At 44.0% G+C, this 22,165-nt stretch overlaps 1 protein-coding gene across 1 annotated transcript; it reads left to right on the top strand.

Annotated features, from left to right (window-relative positions):
• The first annotated feature begins 620 nt into the window (after nt 1–620).
• On the top strand, nt 621–21,862 carry LOC110919481 (zinc finger BED domain-containing protein RICESLEEPER 2-like). The gene is made up of 6 exons (XM_035985488.1): nt 621–679; nt 784–2,075; nt 2,159–2,883; nt 2,964–3,021; nt 3,081–3,111; nt 21,361–21,862. The coding sequence occupies exons 1-6, from the start codon at nt 621–623 to the stop codon at nt 21,860–21,862; spliced, it is 2,667 nt and encodes an 888-aa protein (XP_035841381.1).
• The last annotated feature ends 303 nt before the right edge of the window (nt 21,863–22,165 follow it).

Consider the following 22,165-nt stretch of genomic DNA (forward strand, 5'->3'; position numbering starts at 1 on the left):
AGATAGATACATAATTCAAGCTATTATTTAGAAGTAGAGTTATTTGTTGTAATAACAAAACAAAAAATGGTATCAAAGTTTCATTCATTATATTATATGCACTATAAATAGAATGATTAGTTGCTAATGTAGTAGTGGTGAAGTGGTTGAGGAAAGAATTGGTATTTTTTGTGACTCAATTTTAGGGCTGGGCAAACTGCTCGCCGCTCGCCGCTCGCTCGTCGCTCGCTCACATTTGCTCGGTAAATGCTCGCTCAGTTTTAGGCTCGATTGTAAGCGAGCCAATCCGCTCGGTTCGATTTAAAAACGAGCCAAGTATGAGCAAAGGTCCGCTCGGCTTGGCTCGGCTCGAATTTTTTATACTTTATATTTTAATATATATATATATATGTAATATATTATTTCTTGTAATTATTATTTTATTGAATTTATGGATTAATATTTTGTATTTAGCTCAAATAATAGTTAGCCCAAAATGTGAAGCCCACACCCCTAAGCCCCTAAATTGGCACTAATTCATAAATCTTCTTTTGCCCTAATTTTAACAAATTAACGCAACAAAATACTGAAAAGAGCACAGGCGTTCTTTTGCCCTAGATCTAAACCATTCGCCATCATCCATGAGCAGGGGAGCAGGGGAGCAGGGGAGCAACGGAGCAGCGGAGCAGCGGAGCCGCACGTACGGCGTTGTTTCTTCATCCTCGGCAATCTTTTTATCCTGGTAATTTTCAGTTTGTTAGTACTTAATCTTTGTTTAACTTAATTTATGTATCATGTTTGTAGAATGTCGAGTAATAAGGAACCAGATGTAATGGAGACTGTTGATGTTGATTTAGATTATGAAGATAATATTGAGCTAGATGATGGGTTATTAGATAAGGACGATGGAGTGTCGCCCGTAGGTAAAAAACGAAAGCGAAAGAATGCTTCTGATGTGCATCCACATTTTGTTGAGGTTGAAGGTTTGTATAAAGGAAAAATGGTAAAAAAACATGAATGCATACATTGTAAGCATACTTTCGTAAAAGGCGACACGAGCACCACATCAAGTTTGGTGCGACATCTTCGAAATGATTGTCCTGTATACAAAAGATTGACAGGTAAAAAAACAGGGTTCATCAACTTTGAGCCAGTTGCTAAAGATGGTGAAAATAGTTTATTCAGGACTGAGACAAAAAGGGCTTATGATCAAATGAAGTGTCGTGAAATGATTGCAAAGTTGATAATAATGCATGAACTGCCCTTTTCATTTGTCGAGTATCATTGGTTTAATCAGTTATTAAAGTATAACAATCCTTTATTTCAAAGAGTTAGTAGGGCAACAATCAGAAGAGATTGTATAAAGGTGGTGGAAGGAGAAAGAGAAAGGATAAAAAAGATGTTGAGAAAGGTGAATATGATACCACTTACAAGCGATTGTTGGACATCAAACCAGACAATTGGTTACATGTGTTTAACAGCCCACTTTGTTGATTGTGATTGGAAGTTGAATAAGTGCATTATTGGTTTCAATGAACTTGCACCACCCCATAGTGGTGAGGTTATATCAGATGCTATCTTAGAATGTCTTATAAAGTGGGGTATTCAAGACAAGATAGGTACCATTACTTTAGACAATGCAAGTAACAACGATAGGGCAGCCACTATTCTGATGCATAACTTCCAAGTGAAAAACAAATTACATTTTCAGGGGTTGTTTTTTCATATTAGATGTTGTGCTCACATTCTAAACTTGGTAGTACAAGATGGTTTGGGTACTATAGAATCGTGTACTTCAAAAGTTAGAGAAGGTGTGAAGTACTTGAAAAAGTCTACAGGACGTTTAAAGAAGTTTGGTGAAATAGCTGTGTCCATTGGTATCGACATTCGGCGTTCGCTTTGTATCGATGTGAAAACTAGGTGGAACTCAACTCATCGGATGCTTGATTCGGCTATTTACTACAAACGAGCTTTTGAAGGTTATGCAGCGAGAGATTCTAACTATGTATGGTGCCCCACAAATGATGAATGGACTCGTGCTGAAAAGGTTTGCAAGCTGTTAGCAGTTTTTCTAAAAGCTACTGAAATGTTTCCAGGTATATATTTTAATCTTGTTTCTTAAAAAATTAAAGTTGCTACATGTTTGTTTAAAAGCAAATATTTTTTTTTCACTTTTCAGGTTCAACATATCCAACTACTAACTTGTTTCTCACGGAAATATATAAGGTGAAAAGAGAGATAAGTAATGCTTTCATGTCATATGATTCTTTCTTGAAGGAAATGAGTATACCTATGTATGAGAAGTTTGATAAGTATTGGGGTGAAATCGGGGTCCTAATGTGCATTGCTTCTATTTTAGATCCCCGTTATAAGAAGTTGTCGGTTGAATGGACTTTTGATAAGTTGTATGTAGGAGATGAATGTTTAAAGCGGGTTGAAGATGTAGAAACCAAGTTAGAATCTCTTTTTAAAAAGTATCATAATACATTCATGGCATCTAAGGCTTCCATGAGTCACTCAAATATTTCAACATCTTCTAACGAACCGACTCAAGATGTAGATGATTTTCATGCTTTCCTCAAACGTAGACCTGTTGAAACTGGAAAAAAAACTGAACTTGAGGTGTATATGGACGAGCCAAATGATGAATGTGTGGATGATTCAAAATATGATGTGTTGAAATGGTGGAGCCAACATTGTAGCAAATTTCCTGTATTAAGCAGGATGGCTAAAGATATATTTAGCATTCCGATCACAACTGTTGCATCGGAATCAGCTTTCAGTGCTGGTGGACGCATATTGGTCGACTATCGGAGCTCTCTTTCAAAGGAAATGGTGGAACTTCTTGTTTGTGGAAGTGATTGGTTAAAGTCCGGCTCAAAAGCAACCATTAAAACATTAAAGGTAACCTTTTTATTATATTATTTTTTCATTTATATTCTTATACTTTATGCACTTAAGTTTTATCAACTTTTAATGCGTAGCAATGTGCGGACGAAGAAGAAAATTTGGAGATTGAAGTGTTGATTCCAGATGGATGTGGTACAAGCACTTGAATAGAATGGTATTTTTTTTACCTTTTTTCTGTAATATATATCTAGATTATGAACAATTTACAGCCTTGATTATAACGTATTTTTGTCCATATTTTATTATTTGACCCGTTTTAAAATATTTTGACTAGTTGTGTTTAATTGGTTGGTTTGACAGGTTATATTTGTCAATCTTTTAGAAGGATTTTGCTAATGAAGATGGGATTTTGCTGATGAAGACGCTATATGTTGCTTTAGTGTTAAGATGTTTCTTTTTTTTTTGTATTTGAAATAATCAGTTTTATGTTCGTATTTTGGTGAACTTATTATGTATTTTGGTGAACTTATTATGTAACTTGATTGGATTTTGGTGAATGATTCACGGTAATGACCTTTAAATTTGAAATCTTTATACCATTTTTTTAATTTGAAACTGAAACTGAGCGAAACTGAGCAAAATCGAGCTGCTCGGTTGTAAACCAAGCGAGTTCGAGCAACGATTTTTGCTCGTTTCATTAAATTCGATCCGAGCAGAGCCGCTCGGTTTAAATTCGAGCCGAGTTCGAGCAGAGCCTTGCTCGGTTCTGCTCGGCTCGTGAACAGCCCTACTCAATTTTGATTCCTACTCTCCTTAGGCCGGAGGGTGTGGGAGCGCCACTCAGGCCAGATCATCATCTATAGCACCCCTAGGCGCTATACCTACACACCGAGAGAGTTAGGAGGGGGCGCTATACCAAGGGCTCCATGGTGGTAACGGGAGGAAATTGAGGGGATCGAGGTGTTTGCCAACGTTCGATTTAAAAAAAAAGACTTTTTAATTCAAATATACATATAAACCTCTCCCAATCTAAATAACACACCAATCACAACTAAAACTCACACCAATCACAACTAAAACACACACCAATCACAACTAAAAAATGTCATCCCATTCTTCGAACTCTTCATCCGACGGTATTCTTGACGATATGGTTATCGCAATTACGTAGGAGATGATTAATTATTTGCCAGAAGAAGCCCAATCCTCTACATTGTGTACCAGACAACTACCTCTTGAACGGGATCGGTTAGATGCTCATGAACGTCTAGTGCAAGATTATTTTTGTGAAAATCCCTTGTACGATGATGGTCAGTTTAACCGTAGGTTTCGTATGAGCCAACGTCTGTTCGTTAAAATTTCTAATGATCTTGCGGGCGAATTCCCTTTTTTCACGCAAAGAGAAAGTGCAAGTCACAAAGTTGGTTTCTCTGGAATACAAAAGTGTACAACAACAATTAGGCTGTGACAACCCGTATTTCGTACCTACTTTCGTGTAACGTTACGTGCTTATGTGAACTATACTAATGGAATGAATGCATGATTATGTGATATTTGAATGTGTATATGTGTTACATGTTACGTGAGTGTTTTGCATTATGTGTTTATATCACACGAACCGCACAACTCCCACTTGATCCCATTAACCCTTTCGGCCCTACACGACTCGAGATCTCAAGGGCGGCCCATTGAGGGTTTCGGCTCATTACACTTGGACTCGGCCCGCTTCCTTTAGCTCGGTTATATGTTTACACGTACACACACTATTAGGGTTTCTACTTCTCACAACTTCGCAACCAAGAACACACACAATCACTCAACTCTCTCTCGACCGACTCGGAACCAAGGCAGCCGAATAAACCTTCTCATCCTTACTGTTGGATTCGGATCATCCTTTATCTTTCGGTTAGTGTCTAATAGTTTGTTAACCTGTTAATACTTGATACCGAATATTGTAGTTGTAATATTGGTTGATGATATTTTTACTTGATTCGTATGTTGTATGAATACATGATGTCCGGATGGAAGGTTACTGTTTTGTCATTATTCTTGTTATTAATCGGTTCGCATATATGATTGTAACCGGCTGTGATGATTATGAGTGGTGATTATGATTTAGGTTGCATGTTAGTCCATAAGTTGATTAATCACATGAAACCGATGATAGGGGTTGCATGTGGGTAAACAATTGTTCTTGATGATGATTATGAACATGCTTGAATATGGATTAATTGTTGATTTGATCTGTTTTCGAAACTGCCCAACTTGTTAGCTGAAATCACGGAATTGATTGAGATTGAATTAAGGAAATCAGGAAATCAGTTACACACCTAGTTGCGACATAGATTGCGAGTCGAGACCTCACAGTCTTGACTCGAGACCACAAACAGCACAACACGAGACCCTGGTTGCGGGTCCGGATTGCGACTCGAGACCGTGTGATCTCGACCTGATCATGACAACCCGAGACCTGCATTGCGAGTCCCGTTGCGACTCGAGACCTGACTCGTGACCACCTAGTCTCGAGTGATTTAGGCTCAAGTCGAGACCTCCTTTTGTTGCGACTCGAGATCCCTAGTCTCGACTCGAGACCAGCTACACATGCACACTGTTTGGACTTGCACTGTCACGAGCCCAACTGATTGGGCCGGATACTTGGACTGTTTACGTGATTGCCTTTGAACTGCTATGAATATTTGTGCATGCCATGCTTATACTTGTGTACCATACGTGTATAACATACGGGCTATACTTGAATACGAACCTAACTTATATGGTAACCATGGTAGGACGTGGTTGACCACCAAATAGCTTGATTTAACTTTTCTGTGTATCTGCCGAGCAACCCAAGGTGAGTTCACACTCTTACCAAGGCATGGGATTCCCGGGGTGTTGGGAATGGGATTGAGAGGATAAGGTTGAATAGATTCAATACGGACACTATTACTAGACTACCATACCATCGTCCTCGGTTGTGCAGGACACATACGTAAAACCTACGTATACTTGTATTGCTCACTGTCCTCAGGTTGCGAAGGACACTCACGTAAAACCTACGTGAACGGATACTCACTACTGCCTCGGTTGTGTCAGGCACTTACGTAAAACCTACGTAAACCCCCACGTACCCCTATCCTCGGTTGTGAAGGATACTTACGTAAAACCTACGTAAACTGTACGTATTACTGTTCTCGGGATATGTAGAACACCTATGGTTACGAATAGTCTAGTGGGTTAATAACATGGGAAGCCCCCCACCAATAGAAACTTATACTGGCCCAGTAGAGCCACCTGATACTCATGAACTTACTATTACGCATTTACTCTCTGTGAACTCGCTCAACTAGTTGTTGACTCTCTGCTGCATGCCTTGCAGGACCTTAGGTACTTTTGGAGCTTGCACAAGGAGGGGCGAGTCGTTGTGGGCAAATGGACCGTGATTACTTAATAAATACTTATGACGTTTCAAACATTAATACTTATGTTGGGTTTTACATTAATGCTTCCGCTACACTTACTTACATTGGTTTTGATAAACACCTTTCGTATTGATGGATAACTTTTACTATTCATCTATATGTTCAATATGATTGGTGGCTTGATCCTGGTCATGTCACGCCTCCAAGCGGTGGTACTCCGCGTGTGGATTTTGGGGGTGTGATAGATTGGTATCAGAGCCATTGGTTATAGAGAACTCGGTTTTAATATGGGAAAACGTTTTATTAAAACCAGACTATAACCAGAACAGTGCTCTCAACCATCCACAATGACGCTTCGCTCCACGTGCAAGACTCAACATCCTAGGTAATAAGGTTTATGTTTATTACCTGCTTGCTAGAAACGTATAGAACTTTGCTCGTATTACGCTTAGATACACATGACTATATTACATGAGAATACCTACGTGCTTACGCTTTTTCTGTCATCGCCCTACTCGCGAACCATTCTCACTTACGCTACTTTTACAATGAAGATCATGTCTGGACGAATTAACATGACTCAAGCCCAGCTAGAGGCTCTCGTTCAAGCTCAAGTTGCTGCGGCACTTGCAGCCGCACAAGCAGGAGGTATATCCTGTGGTTAAAGCACACACTAGGATCTTTAGATCCTACACTCCTAAACTAGCCCTTGTAATTAAACTTTGTCCTATTCGTACACAATAGGTCAACCAGCACAGCAACCAGTCTGTACTTTCAAGAACTTCATGGACTGTCGTCCAAGTACATTTAGTGGCACGGAAGGGGCGGTTGGACTCCTCCACTGGTTTGAAAAGCTCGAGTCTGTGTTCGAGATGTGTGAATGCCCTGAGGCTCGCAGGGTGAAATACGCCACTGGCACGCTAGAAGGAATAGCACTAACTTGGTGGAACGCCCAAGTTCAGATTTTAGGGTTGGCAGCTGCTAACGCCACACCCTGGAATGATTTCAAGGAACTGATCAAGAGAGAGTACTGCACTCGGGAAGACATTCACAAGTTAGAAGATGAGTTGTACCACCTGAAGATGACTGGATCGGAAATTGAAGCTTACACCAAAAGGTCAAACGAACTGGCCGTGCTGTGTCCAACTATGGTGGACCCTCCAGTTAAGCGCATTGAGTTGTATCTCAAAGGGTTGGCGCCAGAGATCCAGAGCCATGTTACCTCGGCTAATCTTGACAATATCCAGGATATTCAACGCCTCGCTCATCGCATCACAGACCAGGCAGTGGCTCAGAACAGACTGCCTAAACGTATCATCGCTACTGCTACCGTTACTACTTCAGCTACTCCTGCTACTCCCAGTGACAGTAAGAGAAAATGGGATGGGGATTCCAGCAAGGGATCAGCTTCAGTTCAGTCTCAGGCTCAGCAGCGAAAGACTGACAGTTACCAGAGTCCTGGTCAGCACTCTTCTGGTAGTCACAGGCAGGGCGGATATCGTGGGAACCTCCCAAAGTGCAACAACTGCGGCAGACACCACGGTGGCCAGTGTAACAAGGGTCGCTGTCAAAGATGCCTCAAGATGGGTCATGAGGCCAAGGATTGTAGAAGCTCTCGACCTGCGAACCTGAACCAGCAGCAACCCCAAGCACAACAGAATCAGCATCAGGGCAATAAGGGATGTTTTCATTGTGGTGCTGAAGGTCACTTCAAAAGGCACTGTCCTCAGCTGAACAGGAACAACAACAACAACAATAACAACAATCAGGGCAATGGCAACAACAACAACGGGGGAAACAACAACGGCAACGAGGCAAGGGGTCGTGCGTTTGTGTTGGGGCAGGGTGATGCCAGGAATGATCCCAACGTCGTTATGGGTAAGTTTCTTCTCGACAACATTTATGTTACTGCTTTGTTTGATTCGGGTGCGGATACAAGTTACATGTCTTTGAAAATGGGTAACTTATTAAGACGTACATCAACGCCCCTAAACACCAAACACGTCGTAGAACTAGCTAATGGTAAGAGTTTAGAAGCCACGCAGATAGTCAGGGGTTGTAGTATCGTCTTAGCCGGTCAAGTTTTCTCCATCGACCTTATTCCCATAGTCTTGGGAAGTTTTGATATCGTTATTGGGATGGATTGGTTATCCCAACATCAGGCAGAGATCTTATGCAGTGAGAAGATTATTCGCATTCCCCGTATTGGTCAAGAACCTCTCGAAGTCCAAGGCGACAAGAGTGGTGCTGTGGTTGGCATCATCTCTTTCTTGAAGGCTCAGAAATGTCTGCGGAAGGGTCACACCGCGATCTTGGCACTCGTTTCAGATGCATCAGTGAAGGAAAAGAAACTGGAGGATATTCCAGTTGTACGCGACTACCCTCAGGTGTTTCCTGAAGATTTACCTGGATTACCGCCTCATCGTCAGGTCGAATTTCAAATCGAGCTCGCTCCAGGAGCAGCACCCATAGCTCGCGCACCATATCGTTTAGCTCCATCAGAATTGGAGGAACTGTCAAAGCAGCTACAAGAGCTCTTGGAAAAGGGCTTCATCCGTCCAAGCTCTTCGCCTTGGGGAGCTCCAGTGTTATTCGTGAGAAAGAAAGACGGTACGTTCAGAATGTGCATCGACTACCGTGAACTGAACAAGGTAACGGTGAAGAACCGTTATCCTCTTCCACGCATAGATGACTTATTCGACCAGTTGCAAGGGTCGTGTTATTACTCCAAGATAGACTTGAGGTCTGGTTATCATCAGCTGAGAGTCCGGGATGAGGACGTCTCCAAAACCGCATTCAGAACTCGTTATGGCCACTACGAGTTTCTTGTCATGCCGTTCGGGTTAACGAACGCACCTGCCGTATTTATGGACCTTATGAACAGGGTGTGCAAACCCTATCTTGACAAGTTCGTCATTGTTTTCATCGACGACATCCTGATCTACTCCAAGAGTCAGGAGGAACACGAGCAGCATCTACGCCTTATTCTGGAACTCCTACGGAAGGAACAGCTGTACGCTAAGTTTTCGAAATGCGACTTCTGGCTTCGTGAAGTCCACTTTCTAGGCCACGTAGTAAACAAGGATGGGATCCATGTCGATCCATCCAAGGTAGACTCGATCAGAAACTGGCCTGCACCACGTACGCCAACGGAAATACGCCAATTCTTGGGTTTGGCGGGTTACTACAGACGGTTTATTAAAGACTTTTCAAAGATTGCTCAGCCGCTTACACTACTGACACAGAAGGGTGTCACCTACCGTTGGGGCAACACGCAGGAAACTGCTTTTCAGCACTTAAAGGATAGACTTTGCAGTGCACCTATCCTCTCATTGCCAGAGGGCACGGACGATTTTGTAGTATACTGTGATGCATCCATCCAGGGTCTGGGATGTGTGTTAATGCAGCGCGACAAGGTCATTGCTTACGCTTCGCGCCAACTTAAGATTCATGAACGGAATTACACGACGCACGATTTAGAGCTGGGAGCTGTTGTTTTTGCGCTCAAGATATGGCGACACTACCTGTACGGTACCAAGTGCACAATTTACACCGATCACAGGAGTCTCGAGCATATCTTCAGGCAGAAGGAATTGAACATGCGTCAACGACGATGGGTTGAACTACTAAACGATTACGAATGTGCCATCAAGTACCATCCAGGCAAAGCCAATGTTGTGGCTGATGCCCTCAGTCGAAAAGACACACTACCTAAGCGTGTGCGAGCGCTACAGCTTACGATTCGGTCTAGCCTTCCTGCACAGATACGAGATGCACAGGCAGAGGCATTGAAACCAGAAAACGTCAGGGCTGAAGCCCTACGCGGCTCAAGGCAACGACTAGAACAGAAGGCAGACGGCGCCTACTATGTAACGGGGCGTATTTGGGTCCCATTTTATGGCGGTCTACGCGAGCTGGTAATGGATGAAGCTCACAAGTCTCGTTACTCGGTACATCCAGGGTCGGACAAAATGTACCACGACATCAGAACTACTTATTGGTGGCCTAGCATGAAGGCCCACATTGCTACTTACGTCGGCAAGTGCTTGACCTGTGCGAGAGCCAAGGTTGAATACCAGAAACCAGCGGGTCTACTTCAGCAACCCACGATACCGCAATGGAAATGGGAAGAAATTTCCATGGATTTTGTTACAGGCCTACCCAGATCCCAGCATGGGAATGATACCATATGGGTGATCGTGGATCGACTCACCAAGTCTGCACACTTCCTAGGTATAAAGGAAACGGATAAGTTCTCCACTCTCGCAGACGACTATCTTAAGGAAGTTGTTTCGAGGCACGGGGTGCCCACTTCCATCATTTCGGATCGGGATGCGCGATTCACGTCAGAGCTATGGCAAGCGATGCACAAATCTTTCGGCTCACGGTTAGACATGAGCACAGCATATCATCCTCAGACGGATGGGCAGTCTGAGCGAACGATCCAAACTCTTGAAGACATGCTTCGGGCATGTGTTATTGATTTCGGCAACGGCTGGGAAAAGCACCTCCCTTTGGTGGAGTTCTCGTACAATAATAGTTATCACACCAGCATACAAGCCGCTCCATTCGAGGCATTGTACGGACGTAAATGCCGGTCACCTCTCTGTTGGGCAGAGGTGGGGGATAGTCAGATTACGGGTCCAGAGATTGTAGTGGACGCCACAGAAAAGATTGCATAGATACGACAACGCATGGCGGCAGCACGCGACCGTCAGAAAGCCTATGCGGACAAGCGTAGAAAGCCTTTGGAATTTCAGGTCGGGGACCGGGTTTTACTTAAAGTCTCACCCTGGAAGGGTGTGGTTCGTTTTGGCAAACGGGGCAAACTAAATCCGCGGTATGTCGGACCGTTCGAGATCATTGAGAAAATAGGCAAGGTGGCATACAAGCTAAACCTACCAGCTGAACTCGGTGCAGTTCACAATGTCTTTCACGTGTCAAATCTGAAGAAGTGCCTGTCAGATGAGACCCTCATAGTTCCTTTGAAGGAGCTCACCATCGACGAGCGGTTGCAGTTCGTCGAGGAACCAGTTGAAATCACGGACCGGGATGTTAAGGTCCTCAAACACAAGAGAATCCCTCTTGTCCGAGTTCGTTGGAACTCCAAACGTGGCCCAGAGTACACCTGGGAACGCGAAGACCAGATGACAGAAAAGTATCCCCAGTTATTCGGAACCAATGCAACCACTACTGAGGCTGAAGCTACTACTGCGGAATTTCGGGACGAAATTCCAGATCAACGGGGGGAGGATGTGACACCCCAGGAAAAACCAGTGAACGATACAACTTACCTAGCTTCCTCAGTGAGTGCGTACCAAATTTCGGGACGAAATTTCTTCTAAGTTGGGGATAATGTGACAACCCGTATTTCGTACCTACTTTCGTGTAACGTTACGTGCTTATGTGAACTATACTAATGGAATGAATGCATGATTATGTGATATTTGAATGTGTATATGTGTTACATGTTACGTGAGTGTTTTGCATTATGTGTTTATATCACACGAACCGCACAACTCCCACTTGATCCCATTAACCCTTTCGGCCCTACACGACTCGAGATCTCAAGGGCGGCCCATTGAGGGTTTCGGCTCATTACACTTGGACTCGGCCCGCTTCCTTTAGCTTGGTTATATGTTTACACGTACACACACTATTAGGGTTTCTACTTCTCACAACTTCGCAACCAAGAACACACACAATCACTCAACTCTCTCTCGACCGACTCGGAACCAAGGCAGCCGAATAAACCTTCTCATCCTTACTGTTGGATTCGGATCATCCTTTATCTTTCGGTTAGTGTCTAATAGTTTGTTAACCTGTTAATACTTGATACCGAATATTGTAGTTGTAATATTGGTTGATGATATTTTTACTTGATTCGTATGTTGTATGAATACATGATGTCCGGATGGAAGGTTACTGTTTTGTCATTATTCTTGTTATTAATCGGTTCGCATATATGATTGTAACCGGCTGTGATGATTATGAGTGGTGATTATGATTTAGGTTGCATGTTAGTCCATCAGTTGATTAATCACATGAAACCGATGATAGGGGTTTCATGTGGGTAAACAATTGTTCTTGATGATGATTATGAACATGCTTGAATATGGATTAATTGTTGATTTGATCTGTTTTCGAAACTGCCCAACTTGTTAGCTGAAATCACGGAATTGATTGAGATTGAATTAAGGAAATCAGGAAATCAGTTACACACCTAGTTGCGACATAGATTGCGAGTCGAGACCTCACAGTCTTGACTCGAGACCACAAACAGCACAACACGAGACCCTGGTTGCGGGTCCGGATTGCGACTCGAGACCGTGTGATCTCGACCTGATCATGACAACCCGAGACCTGCATTGCGAGTCCCGTTGCGACTCGAGACCTGACTCGTAACCACCTAGTCTCGAGTGATTTAGGCTCAAGTCGAGACCTCCTTTTGTTGCGACTCGAGATCCCTAGTCTCGACTCGAGACCAGCTACACATGCACACTGTTTGGACTTGCACTGTCACGAGCCCAACTGATTGGGCCGGATACTTGGACTGTTTACGTGATTGCCTTTGAACTGCTATGAATATTTGTGCATGCCATGCTTATACTTGTGTACCATACGTGTATAACATACGGGCTATACTTGAATACGAACCTAACTTATATGGTAACCATGGTAGGACGTGGTTGACCACCAAATAGCTTGATTTAACTTTTCTGTGTATCTGCCGAGCAACCCAAGGTGAGTTCACACTCTTACCAAGGCATGGGATTCCCGGGGTGTTGGGAATGGGATTGAGAGGATAAGGTTGAATAGATTCAATACGGACACTATTACTAGACTACCATACCATCGTCCTCGGTTGTGCAGGACACATACGTAAAACCTACGTATACTTGTATTGCTCACTGTCCTCAGGTTGCGAAGGACACTCACGTAAAACCTACGTGAACGGATACTCACTACTGCCTCGGTTGTGTCAGGCACTTACGTAAAACCTACGTAAACCCCCACGTACCCCTATCCTCGGTTGTGAAGGATACTTACGTAAAACCTACGTAAACTGTACGTATTACTGTTCTCGGGATATGTAGAACACCTATGGTTACGAATAGTCTAGTGGGTTAATAACATGGGAAGCCCCCCACCAATAGAAACTTATATTGGCCCAGTAGAGCCACCTGATACTCATGAACTTACTATTACGCATTTACTCTCTGTGAACTCGCTCAACTAGTTGTTGACTCTCTGCTGCATGCCTTGCAGGACCTTAGGTACTTTTGGAGCTTGCACAAGGAGGGGCGAGTCGTTGTGGGCAAATGGACCGTGATTACTTAATAAATACTTATGACGTTTCAAACATTAATACTTATGTTGGGTTTTACATTAATGCTTCCGCTACACTTACTTACATTGGTTTTGATAAACACCTTTCGTATTGATGGATAACTTTTACTATTCATCTATATGTTCAATATGATTGGTGGCTTGATCCTGGTCATGTCACGCCTCCAAGCGGTGGTACTCCGCGTGTGGATTTTGGGGGTGTGACAGATTGGTATCAGAGCCATTGGTTATAGAGAACTCGGTTTTAATATGGGAAAACGTTTTATTAAAACCAGACTATAACCAGAACAGTGCTCTCAACGATCCACAACGACGCTTCGCTCCACGTGCAAGACTCAACATCCTAGGTAATAAGGTTTATGTTTATTACCTGCTTGCTAGAAACGTATAGAACTTTGCTCGTATTACGCTTAGATACACATGACTATATTACATGAGAATACCTACGTGCTTACGCTTTTTCTGTCATCGCCCTACTCGCGAACCATTCTCACTTACGCTACTTTTACAATGAAGATCATGTCTGGACGAATTAACATGACTCAAGCCCAGCTAGAGGCTCTCGTTCAAGCTCAAGTTGCTGCGGCACTTGCAGCCGCACAAGCAGGAGGTATATCCTGTGGTTAAAGCACACACTAGGATCTTTAGATCCTACACTCCTAAACTAGCCCTTGTAATTAAACTTTGTCCTACTCGTACACAATAGGTCAACCAGCACAGCAACCAGTCTGTACTTTCAAGAACTTCATGGACTGTCGTCCAAGTACATTTAGTGGCACGGAAGGGGCGGTTGGACTCCTCCACTGGTTTGAAAAGCTCGAGTCTGTGTTCGAGATGTGTGAATGCCCTGAGGCTCGCAGGGTGAAATACGCCACTGGCACGCTAGAAGGAATAGCACTAACTTGGTGGAACGCCCAAGTTCAGATTTTAGGGTTGGCAGCTGCTAACGCCACACCCTGGAATGATTTCAAGGAACTGATCAAGAGAGAGTACTGCACTCGGGAAGACATTCACAAGTTAGAAGATGAGTTGTACCACCTGAAGATGACTGGATCGGAAATTGAAGCTTACACCAAAAGGTCAAACGAACTGGCCGTGCTGTGTCCAACTATGGTGGACCCTCCAGTTAAGCGCATTGAGTTGTATCTCAAAGGGTTGGCGCTAGAGATCCAGAGCCATGTTACCTCGGCTAATCTTGACAACATCCAGGATATTCAACGCCTCGCTCATCGCATCACAGACCAGGCAGTGGATCAGAACAGACTGCCTAAACGTATCAGCGCTACTGCTACCGTTACTACTTCAGCTACTCCTGCTACTCCCAGTGACAGTAAGAGAAAATGGGATGGGGATTCCAGCAAGGGATCAGCTTCAGTTCAGTCTCAGGCTCAGCAGCGAAAGACTGACAGTTACCAGAGTCCTGGTCAGCACTCTTCTGGTAGTCACAGGCAGGGCGGATATCGTGGGAACCTCCCAAAGTGCAACAACTGCGGCAGACACCACGGTGGCCAGTGTAACAAGGGTCGCTGTCAAAGATGCCTCAAGATGGGTCATGAGGCCAAGGATTGTAGAAGCCCTCGACCTGCGAACCTGAACCAGCAGCAACCCCAAGCACAACAGAATCAGCATCAGGGCAATAAGGGATGTTTTCATTGTGGTGCTGAAGGTCACTTCAAAAGGCACTGTCCTCAGCTGAACAGGAACAACAACAACAACAATAACAACAATCAGGGCAATGGCAACAACAACAACGGGGGAAACAACAACGGCAACGAGGCAAGGGGTCGTGCGTTTGTGTTGGGGCAGGGTGATGCCAGGAATGATCCCAACGTCGTTATGGGTAAGTTTCTTCTCGACAACATTTATGTTACTGCTTTGTTTGATTCGGGTGCGGATACAAGTTACATGTCTTTGAAAATGGGTAACTTATTAAGACGTACATCAACGCCCCTAAACACCAAACACGTCGTAGAACTAGCTAATGGTAAGAGTTTAGAAGCCACGCAGATAGTCAGGGGTTGTAGTATCGTCTTAGCCGGTCAAGTTTTCTCCATCGACCTTATTCCCATAGTCTTGGGAAGTTTTGATATCGTTATTGGGATGGATTGGTTATCCCAACATCAGGCAGAGATCTTATGCAGTGAGAAGATTATTCGCATTCCCCGTATTGGTCAAGAACCTCTCGAAGTCCAAGGCGACAAGAGTGGTGCTGTGGTTGGCATCATCTCTTTCTTGAAGGCTCAGAAATGTCTGCGGAAGGGTCACACCGCGATCTTGGCACTCGTTTCAGATGCATCAGTGAAGGAAAAGAAACTGGAGGATATTCCAGTTGTACGCGACTACCCTCAGGTGTTTCCTGAAGATTTACCTGGATTACCGCCTCATCGTCAGGTCGAATTTCAAATCGAGCTCGCTCCAGGAGCAGCACCCATAGCTCGCGCACCATATCGTTTAGCTCCATCAGAATTGGAGGAACTGTCAAAGCAGCTACAAGAGCTCTTGGAAAAGGGCTTCATCCGTCCAAGCTCTTCGCCTTGGGGAGCTCCAGTGTTATTCGTGAGAAAGAAAGACGGTACGTTCAGAATGTGCATCGACTACCGTGAACTGAACAAGGTAACGGTGAAGAACCGTTATCCTCTTCCACGCATAGATGACTTATTCGACCAGTTGCAAGGGTCGTGTTATTACTCCAAGATAGACTTGAGGTCTGGTTATCATCAGCTGAGAGTCCGGGATGAGGACGTCTCCAAAACCGCATTCAGAACTCGTTATGGCCACTACGAGTTTCTTGTCATGCCGTTCGGGTTAACGAACGCACCTGCCGTATTTATGGACCTTATGAACAGGGTGTGCAAACCCTATCTTGACAAGTTCGTCATTGTTTTCATCGACGACATCCTGATCTACTCCAAGAGTCAGGAGGAACACGAGCAGCATCTACGCCTTATTCTGGAACTCCTACGGAAGGAACAGTTGTACGCTAAGTTTTCGAAATGCGACTTCTGGCTTCGTGAAGTCCACTTTCTAGGCCACGTAGTAAACAAGGATGGGATCCATGTCGATCCATTCAAGGTAGACTCGATCAGAAACTGGCCTGCACCACGTACGCCAACGGAAATACGCCAATTCTTGGGTTTGGCGGGTTACTACAGACGGTTTATTAAAGACTTTTCAAAGATTGCTCAGCCGCTTACACTACTGACACAGAAGGGTGTCACCTACCGTTGGGGCAACACGCAGGAAACTGCTTTTCAGCACTTAAAGGATAGACTTTGCAGTGCACCTATCCTCTCATTGCCAGAGGGCACGGACGATTTTGTAGTATACTGTGATGCATCCATCCAGGGTCTGGGATGTGTGTTAATGCAGCGCGACAAGGTCATTGCTTACGCTTCGCGCCAACTTAAGATTCATGAACGGAATTACACGACGCACGATTTAGAGCTGGGAGCTGTTGTTTTTGCGCTCAAGATATGGAGACACTACCTGTACGGTACCAAGTGCACAATTTACACCGATCACAGGAGTCTCGAGCATATCTTCAGGCAGAAGGAATTGAACATGCGTCAACGATGATGGGTTGAACTACTAAACGATTACGAATGCGCCATCAAGTACCATCCAGGCAAAGCCAATGTTGTGGCTGATGCCCTCAGTCGAAAAGACACACTACCTAAGCGCGTGCGAGCGCTACAGCTTACGATTCAGTCTAGCCTTCCTGCACAGATACGAGATGCACAGGCAGAGGCATTGAAACCAAAAAACGTCAGGGCTGAAGCCCTACGCGGCTCAAGGCAACGACTAGAACAGAAGGCAGACGACGCCTACTATGTAACGGGGCGTATTTGGGTCCCATTTTATGGCGGTCTACGCGAGCTGGTAATGGATGAAGCTCACAAGTCTCGTTACTCGGTACATCCAGGGTCGGACAAAATGTACCACGACACCAGAACTACTTATTGGTGGCCTAGCATGAAGGCCCACATTGCTACTTACGTCGGCAAGTGCTTGACCTGTGCGAGAGTCAAGGTTGAATACCAGAAACCAGCGGGTCTACTTCAGCAACCCACGATACCGCAATGGAAATGGGAAGAAATTTCCATGGATTTTGTTACAGGCCTACCCAGATCCTAGCGTGGGAATGATACCATATGGGTGATCGTGGATCGACTCACCAAGTCTGCACACTTCCTAGGTATAAAGGAAACGGATAAGTTCTCCACTCTCGCAGACGACTATCTTAAGGAAGTTGTTTCGAGGCACGAGGTGCCCACTTCCATCATTTCGGATCGGGATGCGCGATTCATGTCAGAGCTATGGCAAGCGATGCACAAATCTTTCGGCTCACGGTTAGACATGAGCACAGCATATCATCCTCAGACGGATGGGCAGTCTGAGCGAACGATCTAAACTCTTGAAGACATGCTTCGGGCATGTGTTATTGATTTCGGCAACGGCTGGGAAAAGCACCTCCCTTTGGTGGAGTTCTCGTACAATAATAGTTATCACACCAGCATACAAGCCGCTCCATTCGAGGCATTGTACGGACGTAAATGCCGGTCACCTCTCTGTTGGGCAGAGGTGGGGGATAGTCAGATTACGGGTCCAGAGATTGTAGTGGACGCCACAGAAAAGATTGCACAGATACGACAACGCATGGCGGCAGCACGCGACCGTCAGAAAGCCTACGCGGACAAGCGTAGAAAGCCTTTGGAATTTCAGGTCGGGGACCGGGTTTTACTTAAAGTCTCACCCTGGAAGGGTGTGGTTCGTTTTGGCAAACGGGGCAAACTAAATCCGCGGTATGTCGGACCGTTCGAGATCATTGAGAAAATAGGCAAGGTGGCATACAAGCTAAACCTACCAGCTGGACTCGGTGCAGTTCACAATGTCTTTCACGTGTCAAATCTGAAGAAGTGCCTGTCAGATGAGACCCTCATAGTTCCTTTGAAGGAGCTCACCATCGACGAGCGGTTGCAGTTCGTCGAGGAACCAGTTGAAATCACGGACCGGGATGTTAAGGTCCTCAAACACAAGAGAATCCCTCTTGTCCGAGTTCGTTGGAACTCCAAACGTGGCCCAGAGTACACCTGGGAACGCGAAGACCAGATGACAGAAAAGTATCCCCAGTTATTCGGAACCAATGCAACCACTACTGAGGCTGAAGCTACTACTGCGGAATTTCGGGACGAAATTCCAGATCAACGGGGGGAGGATGTGACACCCCAGGAAAAACCAGTGAACGATACAACTTACCTAGCTTCCTCAGTGAGTGCGTACCAAATTTCGGGACGAAATTTTTTCTAAGTTGGGGATAATGTGACAACCCGTATTTCGTACCTACTTTCGTGTAACGTTACGTGCTTATGTGAACTATACTAATGGAATGAATGCATGATTATGTGATATTTGAATGTGTATATGTGTTACATGTTACGTGAGTGTTTTGCATTATGTGTTTATATCACACGAACCGCACAACTCCCACTTGATCCCATTAACCCTTTCGGCCCTACACGACTCGAGATCTCAAGGGCGGCCCATTGAGGGTTTCGGCTCATTACACTTGGACTCAGCCCGCTTCCTTTAGCTCGGTTATATGTTTACACGTACACACACTATTAGGGTTTCTACTTCTCACAACTTCGCAACCAAGAACACACACAATCACTCAACTCTCTCTCGACCGACTCGGAACCAAGGCAGCCGAATAAACCTTCTCATCCTTGCTGTTGGATTCGGATGATCCTTTATCTTTCGGTTAGTGTCTAATAGTTTGTTAACCTGTTAATACTTGATACCGAATATTGTAGTTGTAATATTGGTTGATGATATTTTTACTTGATTCGTATGTTGTATGAATACATGATGTCCGGATGGAAGGTTACTGTTTTGTCATTATTCTTGTTATTAATCGGTTCGCATATATGATTGTAACCGGCTGTGATGATTATGAGTGGTGATTATGATTTAGGTTGCATGTTAGTCCATCAGTTGATTAATCACATGAAACCGATGATAGGGGTTGCATGTGGGTAAACAATTGTTCTTGATGATGATTATGAACATGCTTGAATATGGATTAATTGTTGATTTGATCTGTTTTCGAAACTGCCCAACTTGTTAGCTGAAATCACGGAATTGATTGAGATTGAATTAAGGAAATCAGGAAATCAGTTACACACCTAGTTGCGACATAGATTTCGAGTCAAGACCTCACAGTCTTGACTCGAGACCACAAACAGCACAACACGAGACCCTGGTTGCGGGTCCGGATTGCGACTCGAGACCGTGTGATCTCGACCTGATCATGACAACCCGAGACCTGCATTGCGAGTCCCGTTGCGACTCGAGACCTGACTCGTGACCACCTAGTCTCGAGTGATTTAGGCTCAAGTCGAGACCTCCTTTTGTTGCGACTCGAGATCCCTAGTCTCGACTCGAGACCAGCTACACATGCACACTGTTTGGACTTGCACTGTCACGAGCCCAACTGATTGGGCCGGATACTTGGACTGTTTACGTGATTGCCTTTGAACTGCTATGAATATTTGTGCATGCCATGCTTATACTTGTGTACCATACGTGTATAACATACGGGCTATACTTGAATACGAACCTAACTTATATGGTAACCATGGTAGGACGTGGTTGACCACCAAATAGCTTGATTTAACTTTTCTGTGTATCTGCCGAGCAACCCAAGGTGAGTTCACACTCTTACCAAGGCATGGGATTCCCGGGGTGTTGGGAATGGGATTGAGAGGATAAGGTTGAATAGATTCAATACGGATACTATTACTAGACTACCATACCATCGTCCTCGGTTGTGCAGGACACATACATAAAACCTACGTATACTTGTATTGCTCACTGTCCTCAGGTTGCGAAGGACACTCACGTAAAACCTACGTGAACGGATACTCACTACTGCCTCGGTTGTGTCAGGCACTTACGTAAAACCTACGTAAACCCCCACGTACCCCTATCCTCGGTTGTGAAGGATACTTACGTAAAGCCTACGTAAACTGTAAGTATTACTGTTCTCGGGATATGTAGAACACCTATGGTTACGAATAGTCTAGTGGGTTAATAACATGGGAAGCCCCCCACCAATAGAAACTTATATTGGCCCAGTAGAGCCACCTGATACTCATGAACTTACTATTACGCATTTACTCTCTGTGAACTCGCTCAACTAGTTGTTGACTCTCTGCTGCATGCCTTGCAGGACCTTAGGTACTTTTGGAGTTTGCACAAGGAGGGGCGAGTCGTTGTGGGCAAATGGATCGTGATTACTTAATAAATACTTATGACGTTTCAAACATTAATACTTATGTTGGGTTTTACATTAATGCTTCCGTTACACTTACTTACATTGGTTTTGATAAGCACCTTTCGTATTGATGGATAACTTTTACTATTCATCTATATGTTCAATATGATTGGTGGCTTGATCCTGGTCATGTCACGCCTCCAAGCGGTGGTACTCCGCGTGTGGATTTTGGGGGTGTGACATAGGCAACTAGCGTACGGCACAGCAAGTGATGCGTGAGATGAATATTTAAGGACGTCGTCAAGAATGTGTCGTGATTATTTTGAAAATTTTTGTGAAGGTAATTTTAATTAACACTATTGTTTATTCCTATTGTTATTATTTTTATTTACATCGTTATTATTTTTTTATTAACAATATTGTTTATTCTTATTGTTATTTTTTTTATTTACATTGTTATTTTTTTTATTAACACTATTTTATTAGGTGTTATCTCTCTGTACGGGAGACGATATTTGAGGATGTCAACTGCCGCCGACATTCGAGGATGTCAACCGCCGCCGATATTCCACTTCTATACGAGGCACATCAGCGGATACACGGGTTTCCTGGGATGTTGGGTAGTCTTGATTGCACGCACTGGGATTGGGTGGCATGTCTGACCGCTTGGAAAGGGCAACATCATCGTGGTGACCACGATGGTCCTACCCTAATATTACAAGCGGTCGCTTCTCAAGATTTATGGATTTGGCATGCGTACTTTGGCATGGCCGGTGCGAACAATGACATTGCAGTTTTAATGTCCTTGAATCTTTTCGACGATGTCAAAGACGGTGTTGCACCAGATACTTTATTCTATGCAAACGACGTGGAGTATAAGTGTGGGTACTATCTCACAGATGGTATTTATCCCGAGTGGGCGACGTTGGTAAAAACTCTTTCGTGTCCAGATGACGAAAAAAGATTGTGTTTCAAGAAAAAAATGTAACACCCCGAAAATGGGTTTGGTAATCAACTCACATTAATATTTATGAACGGTAAAATACCGTTAGTGGTGAAACTAACCTGGTAAATATTAGGAATTAAATAAATAAATCTAATATTAATTAAAAGGAGGATAAATACGTTGAGAAAAAAAACAATGTATATAAAAAGGGGCCCGACTTAACGGGACTTAAAATAAACGGGTTATAACTCCCGGAACCCACTAAGTTAACTAGGAATAAATAACCTAGTTAGTTATTTGTTTTAAAACAATAAAGAAGCATGAATTAGTAAGCCTTTTATAAAG

This window comes from Helianthus annuus, chromosome 16 (genome assembly GCF_002127325.2).
Source record: "Helianthus annuus cultivar XRQ/B chromosome 16, HanXRQr2.0-SUNRISE, whole genome shotgun sequence".
Lineage (NCBI taxonomy): Eukaryota > Viridiplantae > Streptophyta > Magnoliopsida > Asterales > Asteraceae > Helianthus > Helianthus annuus.

What these genes read in the sequence shown, in the direction of transcription:
- LOC110919481 (XM_035985488.1), top strand. Translation starts at nt 621, where the DNA reads ATGAGCAGGGGAGCAGGGGAGCAGGGGAGCAACGGAGCAGCGGAGCAG. An exon ending in CAACCATTAAAACATTAAAG is followed by an intron (nt 2,884 to 2,963) that starts GTAACCTTTTTA and finishes TTTAATGCGTAG; the next exon opens with CAATGTGCGGACGAAGAAGA. An exon ending in TTTACAGCCTTGATTATAAC is followed by an intron (nt 3,112 to 21,360) that starts GTATTTTTGTCC and finishes CTATTTTATTAG; the next exon opens with GTGTTATCTCTCTGTACGGG.